This window comes from Cyprinus carpio, chromosome B1 (genome assembly GCF_018340385.1).
Source record: "Cyprinus carpio isolate SPL01 chromosome B1, ASM1834038v1, whole genome shotgun sequence".
Taxonomy (NCBI): Eukaryota; Metazoa; Chordata; class Actinopteri; order Cypriniformes; family Cyprinidae; genus Cyprinus; species Cyprinus carpio.
In genome coordinates, this window is record NC_056597.1 from 36,962,453 (window position 1) to 36,977,833 (window position 15,381).

General features: G+C 36.2%; 1 protein-coding gene and 1 long non-coding RNA gene across 2 annotated transcripts; one reads left to right on the top strand and one right to left on the bottom strand.

Annotated features, from left to right (window-relative positions):
* Positions 1 to 1,616: 1,616 nt before the first annotated feature.
* Positions 1,617 to 6,123, bottom strand: LOC109064399. Its single transcript, XR_002013384.2, has 3 exons — positions 5,989 to 6,123; positions 2,198 to 2,344; positions 1,617 to 2,066 (listed from the first exon to the last, which is right to left on the bottom strand). It is a non-coding gene; the product is annotated as an uncharacterized LOC109064399 (long non-coding RNA).
* Positions 5,834 to 15,197, top strand: LOC109064391 (interferon gamma receptor 1-like). Its single transcript, XM_042717331.1, is given in 7 exon segments — positions 5,834 to 6,290; positions 10,759 to 10,891; positions 11,052 to 11,221; positions 11,304 to 11,449; positions 11,886 to 12,054; positions 12,442 to 12,584; positions 13,310 to 15,197. Coding segments are annotated over 7 exon segments (1,113 nt in total). The 5' UTR covers positions 5,834 to 6,226; the 3' UTR covers positions 13,598 to 15,197.
* The last annotated feature ends 184 nt before the right edge of the window (positions 15,198 to 15,381 follow it).

The following is a 15,381-nucleotide window of genomic DNA, read 5'->3' on the forward strand; positions in this document are numbered from 1 at the left end:
GTTGTTGCCCATAACACGCTAGCATTCTGCTAATGAACGTATAACGTATGACGTCATTTATATTTTAAAAGACTTTTTAAAGCAAATAAGTGACTCTAAAAAATCTAACACCCAGCAATGTGTAATTTCTTTGCATCTCCTTTCGAATACAACATTCAAATTACTGGACAAAAAATTATATCCTGAGAAAAGTGGATTTTGGAGGGGTATACCGCCATTGACCTCCATTCATTCTGCACTCGTCCTGTGAGCGCCCTCATATGGAATCAGAGTGGAACTGCAACCAGTTCAGAAGCCGGAAGTGTAGTGAGAGTGAAACTTCTCGCCATATTAGACATTCTCTGACCCTACCCTATCCCAGAATAAACTGCGCACAGGTGATGACGGAATTAATATTCAAACAACACGGCGGGTGAGACATCAGTGGCGTCGACAGAGGAATTCACATTTAAATGTAAGAATTAATATCCAGCAAGCCAAGTGTTAAAAGGTAGAGGTCTTTCTTAAAAAATGTGAACTTAAAATAAACATTTTACCACAGAGCAGCCTCATTTGTTAGGTAGTTTGAGGCAATACTTCTAATATTTCCATTGCTTTTAGGGGGCAGCGAGCAGACAGCTCAGTTCATCACATTAAGGGGTCAGAACGACCATTTATTCACAGGGGCCAAAAACTCGGCCAGCGTGGCTTGGAGGTAAGACCACGACTCCTTTGCAGTTTTTCCACTAGGCTCTCTTGTTCATTATAACAATTAGCTGCCACCCTACACAAAGCCCACAAACAATATGGCAACCAGTATATACGGCAGTAGTCTTTCACTTAGTGTTTATGTAGTGCTATCATGCAAGATGTCTACACGTTTGAACCAAACTTGAGCACTTCAGTACTTTTTTATGCATGTCCTGCTGTGTCATATTTTCTATTGTTAATCTAACTGCACCCATTTTAATATATTTAATAAGTGTTTTCGTTTTCTCTTGTTTTAGGACATTTGTGGAGTTATTGGGAATGTTGGGGTGGTTTGGTAGGTTGCTGGCCTGAAGGTAAATAAATATATAAAGTAAGTTAATATAAACATTTACGGAAATTCATGGTTTATTTATTTTGCCTTAGGATTGCAAGTCTCCTGGGATGGGTGAGGGGGTGAGTGGAAAACCCACTGCTGAAACTTGGCCCTTATTTGTCCTCATGGATGAGGTGTTAGGACACAGGCCCTCAAACAACCCCCCTGTCCTAATTGCTCCATTCCTGAGGAAACGGCAGGGCCAAGTTCAGCACTGGGTGACGAAGCTGAGGAGGAGCCAGCACCAGGCAAGAAAAAACGGGGCCATGAGTATGAGCTGGTGGAGCTACTCCGAGAAGACACCAAGTTCCAGACGGAGACGGAGGAAAGAAGAGCCCAAGAGAACAGAGAGAGAATGGACCGACTGTTTGGTCTTCTTAAGAGGATGGCTAACAAATAAATTAACCATTTTCTCAAGAAAAGAAAACCTATTTTAAGTCAGTTTGCCAATGAAATAGTCTAATTTCTGTTCAGTTTATTTTTGTAAGTTAAAAATGAAGAGTTATATGCATTTATTTTTGTAATGTAATTTATTTGAAATGAGGCTGAGTATTTTTTTTTTTTTTTTTTTTTTTTTGTGCGTGGAAATAAAAGGATTCTCCTGTACACTGTTGCAACTTATAATTCTTACACAGCATTCTTATTTTAATAGAAGTATTCAAATGCATTTATTTTTGTCTTAAATTAAATTGTTACATTAAAACAAATAATTCAAAACATTACTGAAACTACTTAACAACATAACTTGGGTTGATCTTCAGAAAAACAACATACAAGTAGAGTATATAAAACGGAACAAAACATTTCTTTGTACACTCATCCAGCTGAGCAGGGAGGGCCTGGTGGAGCTGCTGGACCTGGGATGGGTCCCTGGTAAGGCCTCTCTGCTGGTGGGTCATCATCTGGGATGGTCTCCTGAGTGTTTGAGAGCATATTTCCACTGTCCATTGTGTTGTCTACCAACAGGTTTGCAGGGCTGACACAATCAACCGCTGTCATGTCACTAAGATGTTTTCAGAAAGGGAAGAATAAATTAAATTAACTTGCATACTCAAAACAAAACTATAAAATATTTCTATGTGCAAAACAGTTTTATGGTCCAATCAATTTTTGTCTTAGGCATCATAGCTTTACAATTGTCTTGCCTGTTACAAATAGTTGTGGTCAGACAGCTGGTCACGCCATGGAGCACCACTGTCTGTCAGGCCGTGTGTCACCATCATTGAAAAACCTTTCCAGCACTGGGACATTAAGGTTTATCCTGCAGTACAGGGCTCTGGTCTGATTTAGGGACAGAAGGAAAAAATAAATTGTTTAGAGCTGTGAGAGAGTAATTAGTAGAAGAAATATCGAGATACTTTAGGATACTACTTTTAGTAACTACTAACAACACATTGAGGAAATGTACTAGTCATATTAAAAAAACCTTAGTTGAAGGGATAGTTCACCCAAAAATTAAAATTCAGTCGTCATTTTAACCCCCACTGACAACCATAGTATTTTTCTTCCTATGGTAGACGATGAGGGCAAGATCTGCTTGGTTACAAACACTGTTCCAAATATCTTCCTTTGTGCTCAGCAGAATAAAGAAATGTATACAGGTTTGGCAGAACTTGAGAGTGAGTTAATAATTGAATTTTAATTTCTGGAGCAACAGTCCCTTTAAGTAGAAGTATTATCTTGCATACTGTGGTATACTTAAGGTATGGAGAGTAAAAGCGAAGGTATGTATTGTTCAGAAAAAAAATAATTTATCAGGATGTTGTTGCATTAATATTACTTCTGCACTGCTGTGTATGTTGCATTTCACTTCTGAATATGTTCAAGGTTGTTAAGTTTAAAATAGTCTATTACATATACAAACCCGATTCCAAAAAAGTTGGGACACTGTACAAAATGTGAGTAAAAATGGAATGGAATAATTTACAAATCTCATAAACTTATATTTTATTCACAACAGAATATAGATAACATATCAAATGTTGAAAGTGAGACATTTTGAAATGTCATGCCAAATATTGGCTCAATTTTGGATTTCATGAGAGCTACACATTCCAAAAAAGTTGGGACAGGTAGCAATAAGAGGCCGGAAAAGTTATGTGTATATATAAAAAAGATGAAGGACCAATTTGCAACTTATTAGGTCAATTGACAACATGATTGGGTATAAAAAGAGCCTCTCAGAATGGCAGTGTCTCTCAGAAGTCAAGATGGGCAGAGGATCACCAATTCCCCCAATGCTGCGGCGAAAAATAGTGGAGCAATATCAGAAAGGAGTTTCTAAGAGAAAAGAGTTTGAAGTTATTATCATCTACAGTGCATAATATCATCCAAAGATTCAGAGAATCTGGAACAATCTCTGTGCGTAAGGGTCAAGGCCGGAAAACCATACTGGATGCCCGTGATCTTCGGGCCCTTAGATGGCACTGCATCACATACAGGAATGGTACTGTAATGGAAATCACAACATGGGCTCAGGAATACTTCCAGAAAACATTGTCGGTGAACACAAACCCAGTACTTTACTGTCAGTGCTGTTGGTCACACATTCGTCTCATTCATATTTTAAAGTGTGCTTCACTGAGAAGATCTGTGAATGTCTGGACAGAAATGCAATCACTTGTACTCCACATGTTTATTAAATCCATAATGTAGGTCAAAGTTCGATCGCATCACAGCTGCCTTATGAATCAGTCTGATTAGACTGAATAAATGAATGTGATGTGATTGTGAGGCTGTTAAAGCGGGTGTAAAATGACTCCATTTAGACTGTTTTGTAAATGATTCACCTACACAAAGATATCTGATTTCAGTCGTAATTCATTTTTAACCAAATTTCAACACCATTTAAAAAGGCTGCAACTATTGCAACAGCTCGGTCCTGTGAGTCACGTGAGTTCTCTGAACGTTGTAATATGATTCATCTCGTTACATTATTGTTTTTGGGTGGGAAGCTTGTTGGGTTGGAGTTCTCAGAAGGTCTTAAGGAAGTTGGAGTCTGTTGGTGTCTGGTTTGCACTTTTAGAAACAAAGATTAAATGATTGACTGTGACGGCAGTAATTGACACCACAGATCCTGTTTACACACTGTTTTTTCTCAGAATATAATGCCAGTGATGAGAGAAAGGGGCGGGTTTGTGTGTATTGGTGTCCTTGTCACTTGTTTTTTTAGTCATGGTTAATGGTCAATAGTCAAAACTTGGAAAACGAGTCTGAGAACTTCATCAGACACTCATACACACACTGAAAAAAATTATACACACACACATACAAAACACTGTAAAAGTAGCCCATGTGACTAATGACTCATAAAGCTAATCAAATCACTCATGAAAACATTTATCTTCTTCGGAGATTGGTAAGAGTTTTAAATATAGAAGTCTCACCAAGACTGCATTTATGAGATCAGAATTACAGTAATGTTGTGAAATTTTATCACAATTTTAAATAACTGTTTTCACAATCCACCGTGCCATTCACCGTTGCCGGCTAAAACTCTATAGGTCAAAAAAGAAGCCATATCTAAACATGATCCAGTAGCGCAGGTGTTTTCTCTGGGCCAAGGCTCATTTAAAATGGACTGTGGCAAAGTGGAAAACTGTTCTGTGTGTCAGACGAATCAAAATTTGAAGTTCTTTTTGGAAAACTGGGACGCCATGTCATCCAGACTAAAGAGGACAAGGACAACTCAAGTTGTTATCAGCGCTCAGTTCAGAAGCCTGCATCTCTGATGGTATGGGGTTGCATGAGTGCTTGTGGCATGGGCAGCTTACACATCTGGAAAGGCACCATCAATGCTGAAAGGTATATCCAAGTTCTAGAACAACATATGCTCCCATCCAGACGTCGTCTCTTTCAGTGGAAGACCTTGCATTTTCCAACTTGACAATGTCAGACCACATACTGCATCAATTACAACATCATAGCTGCGTAGAAGAAGGTTCCTGGTACTGAAATAGCCAGCCTGCAGTCCAGATCTTTCACCCATAGAAAACATTTGCCCCATCATAAAGAGGAAGATGCTATTCCTAAACTTGAGCAACTTGTCTCCTTAAAACATTTGCCCCAAACTTGAGCAACCAGTCTCCTGTCTCAGACGTTTACCCGTTATAAAAAGAAGAGGGGATGCCACACAGTGGTAAACATGATCTTGTCCCAACTTTTTTGAGATGTGTTGATGCCGTGACATTTAAAATCAACTTATTTTCCCTTAAAATTATACATTTTCTCAGTTTAAACATTTGATGTCATCTATGTTGTATGCTGAATAAAATATTGAAATTTGAAACTTCCACATCATTGCATTCTGTTTTTATTCACAATTTGTACAGTGTCCCAACTTTTTTTGGAATCGGGTTTGTACTGTTGGTCAGTTTAATGTACAACAATGCATCAAATGTGCTCCGTTACAGTCACCCACTGGTCATTTTGAAAATGAAACCAACATTGTTAGAATATTAACAAATTGTTGCTAACTACAGCTGCAACCCAATCAGAGGCTACATCTGAAGGACTCAGACCGGCCATACTGTCACAGCTGCCACTGAACAAAAGTGCTCAATCTGTTTTTATTTACTTTTATTTTTTTATTTACTTGATTACTGAAAAACAAGGACTCGTGGGGATAGATAGATAGATAGATAGATAGATAGATAGATAGATAGATAGATAGAATAATTTCTATGTACAGTTTATCTGACATGTAATACACTGATATAACATCAGATGGCACTATTAATATTTTAAACCGAGAGCTGAAATCTGATCCTAAACGGACATAAGATAAAACCCTCCGTGTGAAAGAAGCCGCGGTCTAAACGATCCCGATTCATAGCAGTTACAGTTTCAGAGGAGTTTAAGTCAAGCCTCAACAAGCGAAAAGTTCAGTGTAGTTGAGTAAGAGAGTGAGTAAAATCTGTCTTTACCTGTAAACACCTTTGTCGTGCCCGAGGGAGTGCGTGCGCGAGACACGTCATTTCCCTGAAAGAGCGCCGCTTCCCTGGAAACTTTGCTCGCGCTGCAGCACGTCTCGTGTAATGAGAGCTCAGATCTGGAAGAACATGGGGTTCACTACACGTGGACAACGCTGATTTCGACAGGATTAACTCTTTTTTTACTCGAAGCTATATTATGTGAATACTGGATTGAAACTCGCGGGCAATAATGCGGACACAGATCTATATCACTCTCACTGTCTGGATCCTGATTAAAAAATCTGCTTCAGAGGGTAAGATTATTTTATTTATGTATTTATTTATTTAGTTGTATAATAGTATTAACTTAATATATTGAAACATTTTAAATATATTTATTAAATGTTTATTATTATCAAACGACCTTTATTTTTATTTAATTGCTTTTATTCATTTAGAAAATAATTTTTTGGGAGGAAACGGACCCGTTAATATCACTAAATATTTCATGAATGTTGATTATTAATGATTAAAGTTTATGTTGGCACATGTGAGGCAGGATAGCACAGCATTACAATGTTTCAGTTTTCATACAAGGGAGGCTAAGTCTGCACACACTTGTATATTGCTCTGTTTCATTTTTCATGATAACATTACATTGCTTTAATTCCTGAATCTTTTCAGAATCTAATGGCAGCCCAACACCGAGGTTGTGGGTTCGGTTCAGGGAACGCAAGAACCGACAGAAATATGTTCACACTGTGTCTGTTGTGTTTGGATGAAAGTGTTTACCAAATGTAAACCGATTTAACACTTTCTATGCTTTTAGAGGTGCTGTGTTAGAGTTGTTTTGCCATTTTGTTTTCCGTGATAAGAGCATAGGTTTGTGTTTGTGCAGTCCAAAGGTCTGGGACAGGTGTCAATTTCTATTGCACTGAAATCTGAGATTAATCCTGAAGACAGGTGTGTCAAAACTCGACAGGAGGGACGCAAACCCAGTACTTTACTGTCAGTGCTGTTGGTCACACATTCGTCTCATTCATATTTTAAAGTGTGCTTCACTGAGAAGATCTGTGAATGTCTGGACAGAAATGCAATCACTTGTACTCCACATGTTTATTAAATCCATAATGTAGGTCAAAGTTCGATCGCATCACAGCTGCCTTATGAATCAGTCTGATTAGACTGAATAAATGAATGTGATGTGATTGTGAGGCTGTTAAAGCGGGTGTAAAATGACTCCATTTAGACTGTTTTGTAAATGATTCGACTACACAAAGATATCTGATTTCAGTCGTAATTCATTTTTAACCAAATTTCAGCACCATTTAAAAAGGCTGCAACTATTGCAACAGCTCGGTCCTGTGAGTCAGGCATTTGTTCTCTGAACGTTGTAATATGATTCATCTTGTTACATTATTGTTTTTGGGTGGGAAGCTTGTTGGGTTGGAGTTCTCAGAAGGTCTTAAGGAAGTTGGAGTCTGTTGGTGTCTGGTTTGCACTTACTTTTAGAAACAAAGATTAAATGATTGACTGTGACGGCAGTAATTGACACCACAGATCCTGTTTTACACTGTTTTCTCAGAATATAATGCCAGTGATGAGAGAAAGGGGCGGGTTTGTGTGTATTGGTGTCCTTGTCACTTGTTTTTTTAGTCATGGTTAATGGTCAATAGTCAAAACTTGGAAAACGAGTCTGAGAACTTCATCAGACACTCATACACACCCTGAAAAAAATTATACACACACACACAACACTGTAAAAGTAGCCCATGTGACTAATGACTCATGAAGCTAATCAAATCACTCATGAAAACATTTATCTTCTTGGAGATTGGTAGGATTTTTAAATATAGAAGTCTCACCAAGACTGCATTTATGAGATCAGTATTACAGTAATGTTGTGAAATTTTATCACAATTTTAAATAACTGTTTTCTTTGTGAATATATTTTAAAATGTAATTTATTCCTGTGATGCAAAGCTGAATTTTCAGCATCATTACTCCAGTCTTCAGTGTGGAAGTGCGTTTCTGCCGCTGAATAAAAAATAAAACAAGGTCATTTTTAGAGAATCACGTGATATAAAGTCGGCATTGATAGTTACGCAGTCAGAATTGCGTGATATAAACTAGCAGTTCTGAGAAATAAATTCGTAATTCTGGCTTTCTCATAAACTGAATGCGAGATTCTCAGTTTATATAATGCAGCTGCAAAGGAAAAAAAGGCAGAATTGTAAGATGAAAACTCGCAATTGACCCTGTTTTTGAAATTTTTTTTTTGTCATTTTTCCAACAGTGTAGTCCAACAATGAATACAGTTTTGTGGCATTTTAATGTGTTGCAAAAGTTGGCTGTATTGCCTCAGTTCAAGCGGCACATGTGAACCAATCATCTCTTCCTCTTTACTAGTTATAGCATGAAATGAACATCAGAAGGTATCTTGTTTCAACTGCGGAAAGACGTCAGTACACACCATTTTTCTAGTTTAAGTCCAACCGACGTTAATTACTCTCCTGTCTGATTTGTTTGTCGGACAAAAGAGCAGATTCGGCGTTATGATTGGTCAGATCACCTGTAAATCAAGCTCCCTGCGAAGGGTCAATAACCTTGTTTTATTTTTTTATTCAGTGGTAGTAACAGGCTTCCATACTACAGTGTCACATGATCGTTCAGAAATGCTCGAGTACATTTCTTATTATTATTATCATCAATGTTAAAAACAGTTGTGCTGCTTAATTATTTTTGTGGAAATCGAGATACTTTTTTACATTCCGTTTTTTTTTTGTTCTCATAAAAGAGCCTGTATCTGACAAGACAAAAAAAAATTAATAGAGAGAATCAAACGAGTGCCACACGTTACATTACAATGCTAAATGCTCTTAAATATGTTACTTCAGAGCAGTTAAATCGGTTTTGATTGTCGACTTTATAGGGGTTTAAAACACATCTGAATATAAAAGCAATGCAAAGTCCAAAATACTAGATAATAAGTTGATAACTGGCACTGGTCGATGGTAATTACAGTGTGAGTGACGCGTTAAATGGCATCTGTTAACAAACGGCAAGTGTGAGCATGTGTGCACGTGGGTGTTTGGCCAGCGGGAAGGGAAGACGGTTTTGATACGTGTTGTGTGAGTGACGCTGGTGAGTGTTAGGGAGGGTGATAGTAGGGGTTGTAAAGGCTTGTTCAAACTATCTCAACAAACAGCACTGGTGACGTTGTCAGGCCAGTCTGAACCAATACAAGAGGAATCACTGTAACTGTGGCTGTTAGATTAAAAAAAGATTATGAGATGATAGTAAAAGAAAAAAGAAATGATAGTTAACATACATGAAGCCTATTTTAAGACCATTAAGGTAAATCACACTGATTGTTATGACTGTAATACGGTAATGAAGATGATATTTTCTGAAGAATGTTAATAACATAATAATTATATAAAAAAGGGCAGAGTTATTATATGAAAAAAAGTTTTTTTTGTTGTTGTTGTTGTTTTAAAGAAATCAATACTCAGCAAGGACACATTGAATTGATCAAAAGTGATAGTGAAGACTTTAATGTTACAAAGGATTTCAAATAGATGCTGTTTTTTATATTTTTTAAACTTTCTATTTATTCATTAATCCAAAAGCGAAGCAGCACAATTGTTTTCAACATTATTACAATAAAAAAAAATTAATTAAAAAAAAATATTAAAACACAAAATTTGAAAGCTGATACTTTGTTTCATATTGCAAGGAGGGTTGCCAATTTGGTGTGAGATTTGCATTGAAAAAGCGTGACTCGCGCACCAGATGCATGAGATTTGGCAACACGCCAATGTTAACTTCAAATGAGCGCATTCCTGTGGTTTACATTAAGTTACACGTTTAATAGATTTCAGTTAACGTTAGTCGTATTAAGCATAATGGTTTATAAAAGAGAGAAAGACCACGCAATCTCTTCATATATTTTTTCCGTCACGAGACACAAAAATATCATGCAACACACCAAAATTAGCTAAAATTCATTATAGTAACACAGCTTTTGACATTAAGTGTTTATGGATTAAACGAGGTGAAAGACCACGTCCCCTTAACTTAAATTTCCCTCAGACATATTCAATGTTTTTTTTATATATGTTGTACGTTTGTGTATAAATATATACATTTTAAATAAAACACTTACACCTTTTTAATATACAGTCTAAGTACAATATTTAAGTATTTAGTGCCACTTGACTTACCTGAGGCCTGAACTTGACATAACAACTCTTAAATATCCACTTTTCTTCCGATATACAACTCATAAAACACTTTCTAAACAAGCAATAAAATTAGTTCACCTTAAATATTTTTCCCCTTCCAACATTTTGTAAATTGGGTTTTTTACCGTGCAGACTTTTAAATAGCATTGTATTGTATATTCAGTATATAAAAAAAAACACGTACTTAATAATTGTACTTAAATAAATGTTTGAATATATCACTTTTCTTGCATTATATAGTGCAAACGATAATTGGATTACTTTACTGAACTACCGACAATTAAATGTGCTTTTAAGAATAATGTTACAATGCAAAAAAATAAATAAAAATAGGCTTTTATTTATTTTCTGAAATTTGGTCCACATGTCCTGACAGATTTGGTGTTTTTACAATGTCTGAATGGGAATTATGAGAACTGTTTTAATTTGCATAATAAGAAATGTGATATACATGGAGATCATGTGATCAGACTAATGCAAACAGAGAGAAAAGAGCTCATTGATCAGACATAACGTGATTCTGTCTCTCGTTTAGTTGTGAGTCTCCCGTCTCCTGTGAACGTGTCTGTTCAGTGTGGCAGCTATGGAGTCAAAGCTCGATGGGAATATCCTGATCTCGATCAAGACGTTTACTTCCAGGTGAAGGTGAAAGATGAGTCCTCTGAAAGGTAAATCATCTGAATTAGAAATTGAATACATGATATATGAATGAAATAAATGACTGGTGAATCCTTTAAAATACCAGTTAAACCATAAGCTTGTTTATTGGTAGTTTGAGAGTGTTTTCTGCCATCATGTGCTCACTGTTATTATTTATTTTTGTTCCAGGAGCTCTAATCTTATACAAAATCTGCAGTTAAACATATCCAGTATGCTGTTCAATGCAGCGCACAACCGCTACTGTGTCTCTGTGACGGCCGTGCGAGGAGGAGAGAAGTCAGATTCGACCAATTCAGTTATCTTCAGCTATAATACATTTGCTACCGCCGATATTAAGTGTATGTTTAGCCTGTGTTTTTAGTGGAAATATCATCTGTCATAGCAAATGCCGGCAGTATAACGGTACTATTGTGTGTTCAGGTTATTTGGATTTTCCTGAGGTTAAACTTTCTCCCAAAGACGGCAAACTTCACGTCCAGTTCACCAACCCTCTTCTGCTGTACAGAAACTCACCGGCTCTGCGCAACCTCACCGATAATCTGAGATACTGTATCAAAAAAGACGAGGTACCCTTCACTTTCCTGTCTGCTTGCAGTAATAGTTCAACCAAATACAAAAAAACGCCTCACTTGAAGAATCGGCAGCAGCTTTTTTCTGTATTATAATCATTTCTAGCTTTAAAAAAGACCAAAATGCAACATATAAAAGTAGCTGAAGTTTAAAAGTATCTGTTGTTTTATGGGGTGATGTTTTTTTTTGTTTATTTCAAATAACTCTTTTCTATGTGAATATATTTTAAAAGGTAGTTCATTCCTGTGATCAAAGTGTCACATGATCCTTTAGAAATATTGAAATGAAAGAAACATTTCTGATTATCAGTGCTGAAAACAGTTTGAAAACAGAAAATCTTTGAGCGGTGGTGTAACGGAGTGCATAAATAATGACAAAATGCTCATTTTGTATGAACTTTTCTTTTAAAAATACCTTTTTTTTCCTCCACAGGGGAAGAAAGAAGTCTGTGAAACCTGTGAAATGAAGCAAAATACATCATGCGAGACATCTGTTGTGTTTTCAGAGGAAAGTGTGTGATACTTTGTGAATATGGGTGTGTTTATTGGACAGAGGTATTTCAATCCCACAAGAAGCTGTTTCATAGGAGACATAAGAAGCTGTAAGTGCAATTTCAAACAATCATAGGAGACATAAGAAGCTGTAAGTGCAATTTCAAACAAACAGCTGAAATAGAGACAAATACAATTATTATGTAGTTTTGATCACTTTATTATGTATTGTGTTTGCTAGTCATAATAGAGAGTTTGTAAATACTTCTGGCTTCTAACATATTAGGTAGCAAATTAAAGCAGAGTTTACATATTAAAAATACTGAAGGCAAATTATATACTTTTTATACATGAGACAAAACCATATGGGCTCAATGGTACCAAGCTGAAACAGAAACCAAGCATTATAAAGGGATATTAAATGATAAACCCAACAATAAATACATGCGCAGCTGAGGCTGATGTAGTTGACTGATGTTTTTCGTTCTTCCATCCAGATCCTTCGTTCACCGTGTACCTGTATCCAGGGCTGGGGGTGGTTTTAACGCTGCTGTTCATTACCGCCGGGATTATCCTGTTAGCGAAGAAGTGCAACTCAAAAATGAAGAAGAAAGTTCCCTCTATGTTCCCGCATTTCTTTGTAAGTTGCTTTTCGACCTGTTCTGGATATCTATATGCATTTTTCAGTAAAACATTGATACAAACTGAATGCAACATTATGCAAATGCTAAAATATTTCCTTTTTTTTTTTTTTTTTACTATAATTGGCCTCCACTTGTCTACTTGCATCAATGCTGCAATCCTGTTTACGCAAGATGCATTAAAATGGTCATATGTATTTACGAAACAGCATTCGTAAATATGGGTCTGGCTTCTGGCATCATCCGCATCCAGCAAATTTTAGCTGTACAAAACCATTAGTTTTGCTGCTTGATATTGCAAATTAGTGCATCTTACTTTACTATTTTAATGTATTATCTTAATTATGATCACACTGGTTTGTAGTGCAGTTTTCCCGTTACTGCACGTTGTTATTCTTCTCATTATTTCTGCTAATCAGCCGCTAGTTTCACCCATAGTTTTATTTCCGCGTGGAAGAATAAGGTGGATGAAGTTGACTACTATCCATTTAGTACTCCAGAAAATTATTAAAAAAATAAAATAAATTAAATAAATGAATGAATGTGCACTAGTGGATTGTCTAATGTTTGGTTCTCAATGTTCTTTTTGTAAAATACTTTTTTTTTGGTAAACCATGCATTTAATTTGTCAGATGTGTCCTGGAGTGTGTTATGTGAGCGTGTTTCTCATTGTTATTTTTTAAAGGGGTTAGTGACTGTAAACTGTCTCTTTTTGGTTTGGTAGGATTTCGGTGATACACAATCGCACCCGCCGAAAACACTGTATGTGGTGCCGGATTATGTGGAGTCACATTTGCAGATCGAGGACAATAAAGAGCAAACCTCGCTGATATCATTGTCCGATAACAAGGAACTGGAAAGCAGCGACTCAGAAGATAAAAACTCCTACGGGCCTAATGACCTTGTTGAAGATGAGCAGAGCGACCTGTCGGATTTTTACGACTGCCCACATGCTCCCAGGCAAAAACAGGAGATGAGTCCCGGAGATTTGGTAGATGGTTACGGAGCATAACTGCTTTTAGAGGTCTAGAAGTGGAGGAAAGTACTGTAAAGGCAGCAAAATCCCCGTATAGATGTGTATTGGGAACATGACATGGGATGGGACTGTTCGTAAAAATACAAGCCCTCACATGCATCATGAGTGGAATTCCCCCAGGGTTTCTGATTCGTGGCACAATGGAAAAACCTGTTTGGCGTTTTCCTTCATCACGGCACTCCTTTTATTCGAACTGAAACTCCTCATACACTACTGTAGGGAATCGCTTTATCCATTTTCTAAGCATTATTTGTTCATTAGTTATATTTTTCTACATACTGTAGCTTTATTTTCTATGCGGACAGAGTCTTATCTTGTGGCCTTTGAACAAAGTTTTACAACATCTTTTACAAGCGCTTCTCAGGTCATGTGACTTTAAGTCATTGGATTTATGCTGCGTTCTTGCACATCTCATGGGATTTACCGCCATTACAAAACAACTGCTGTATTTCAGTTTGGTTGTCTTGGAAAACTCACAACACCAAATAGATCCTTGCTTTGTTGAGTTGATTACAGAAAAACACTTTATTATTACAGTAATTCACCTTTATATTTATTTTTTTATTTTTTTTTTGTAAATGTGAATGCACCAGCTATCATCAACTGTAAAAAATGTCACATCAAGCAGAAATGTACACTTCTGTTCAAAAAGTTTGTGGTCAATATGATTCATTTTAAAGAACTGATCCAGCAAACACAGAACGTTCTCCTAACGTTAGTTTTTGGTTCCCGTTTGGTTATATTTTGGGAACCAAAAATTGATAGCTGGGGAATATTTATTCAGCAAGGATGCATTAATCAAAAGTATAATGAGGCTAAAACAAACACTGCTTTTTTTGAACCTTCTGTATTCATTAAAAACTACAACATCATGATTTCTATAGAAATGTGAAGCAGCACAAATGTGTTCAACATTGATAACATTCAGAAATGTTTTTTGAGCAGCAAATCAGCATATTAGAATGATTTCTGAAGGATCGCTGAAAATTAATGTGAATAAGTTTCATTTTATAATATAATCAAACTAAAAAGAAAATAAATGCAGCCTTGGTGAGCAGAAGAAACTTAAAAAAAAACATTTAAAAAAAAATCTCACTGATCCAAACCCTTTGAACAGTAGTGTGTTTAAGGTGCTACTAAACATCTCTTAAAGACACTGTCAGTTTGGTTGTTTTTGTATGATGCCAGAGCTTTTATAAAACACTTCCAGCTTGCCATTTCAATTTCCAACAAAGACGTGAACATTTTTGCCAACTCAAACTCATAATCGCTGTAATTCTGACATGACCACATTGTAGCAACATGCTCACTCCATGATGAAAACAGGAACTTTTGCGGTCAAAGTTGTTTATTGTTCAATCCTGTGAAGGGCATTCATGCACAATACATAATAATGCAAGACAAGAGACTTTCATCATGATGAAATGACAAGCCAATTTATAAAGCCATCCTCTGTAGATACAGACAGCTGATAGTTTGATATAATGTGCCACTTGTATATAAAAAAGCGATTGTTTTTTGTTTTGCTTTTTCATATTGTTTTTATTAAAACCAGACTGGGATATTATGGGAAAAATAGTACTTGTTTTTTATTTATATATATATATATATATATATGTTATTAAATAGATATATATATATATATAGATATATATATATATAATGTATGTATGTATGTATGTACTGATTACTGACATTCAACTGATTGTATATTACTGATTACTGATATTCAACTGATTGAAAACCTTTTTTAATTATAT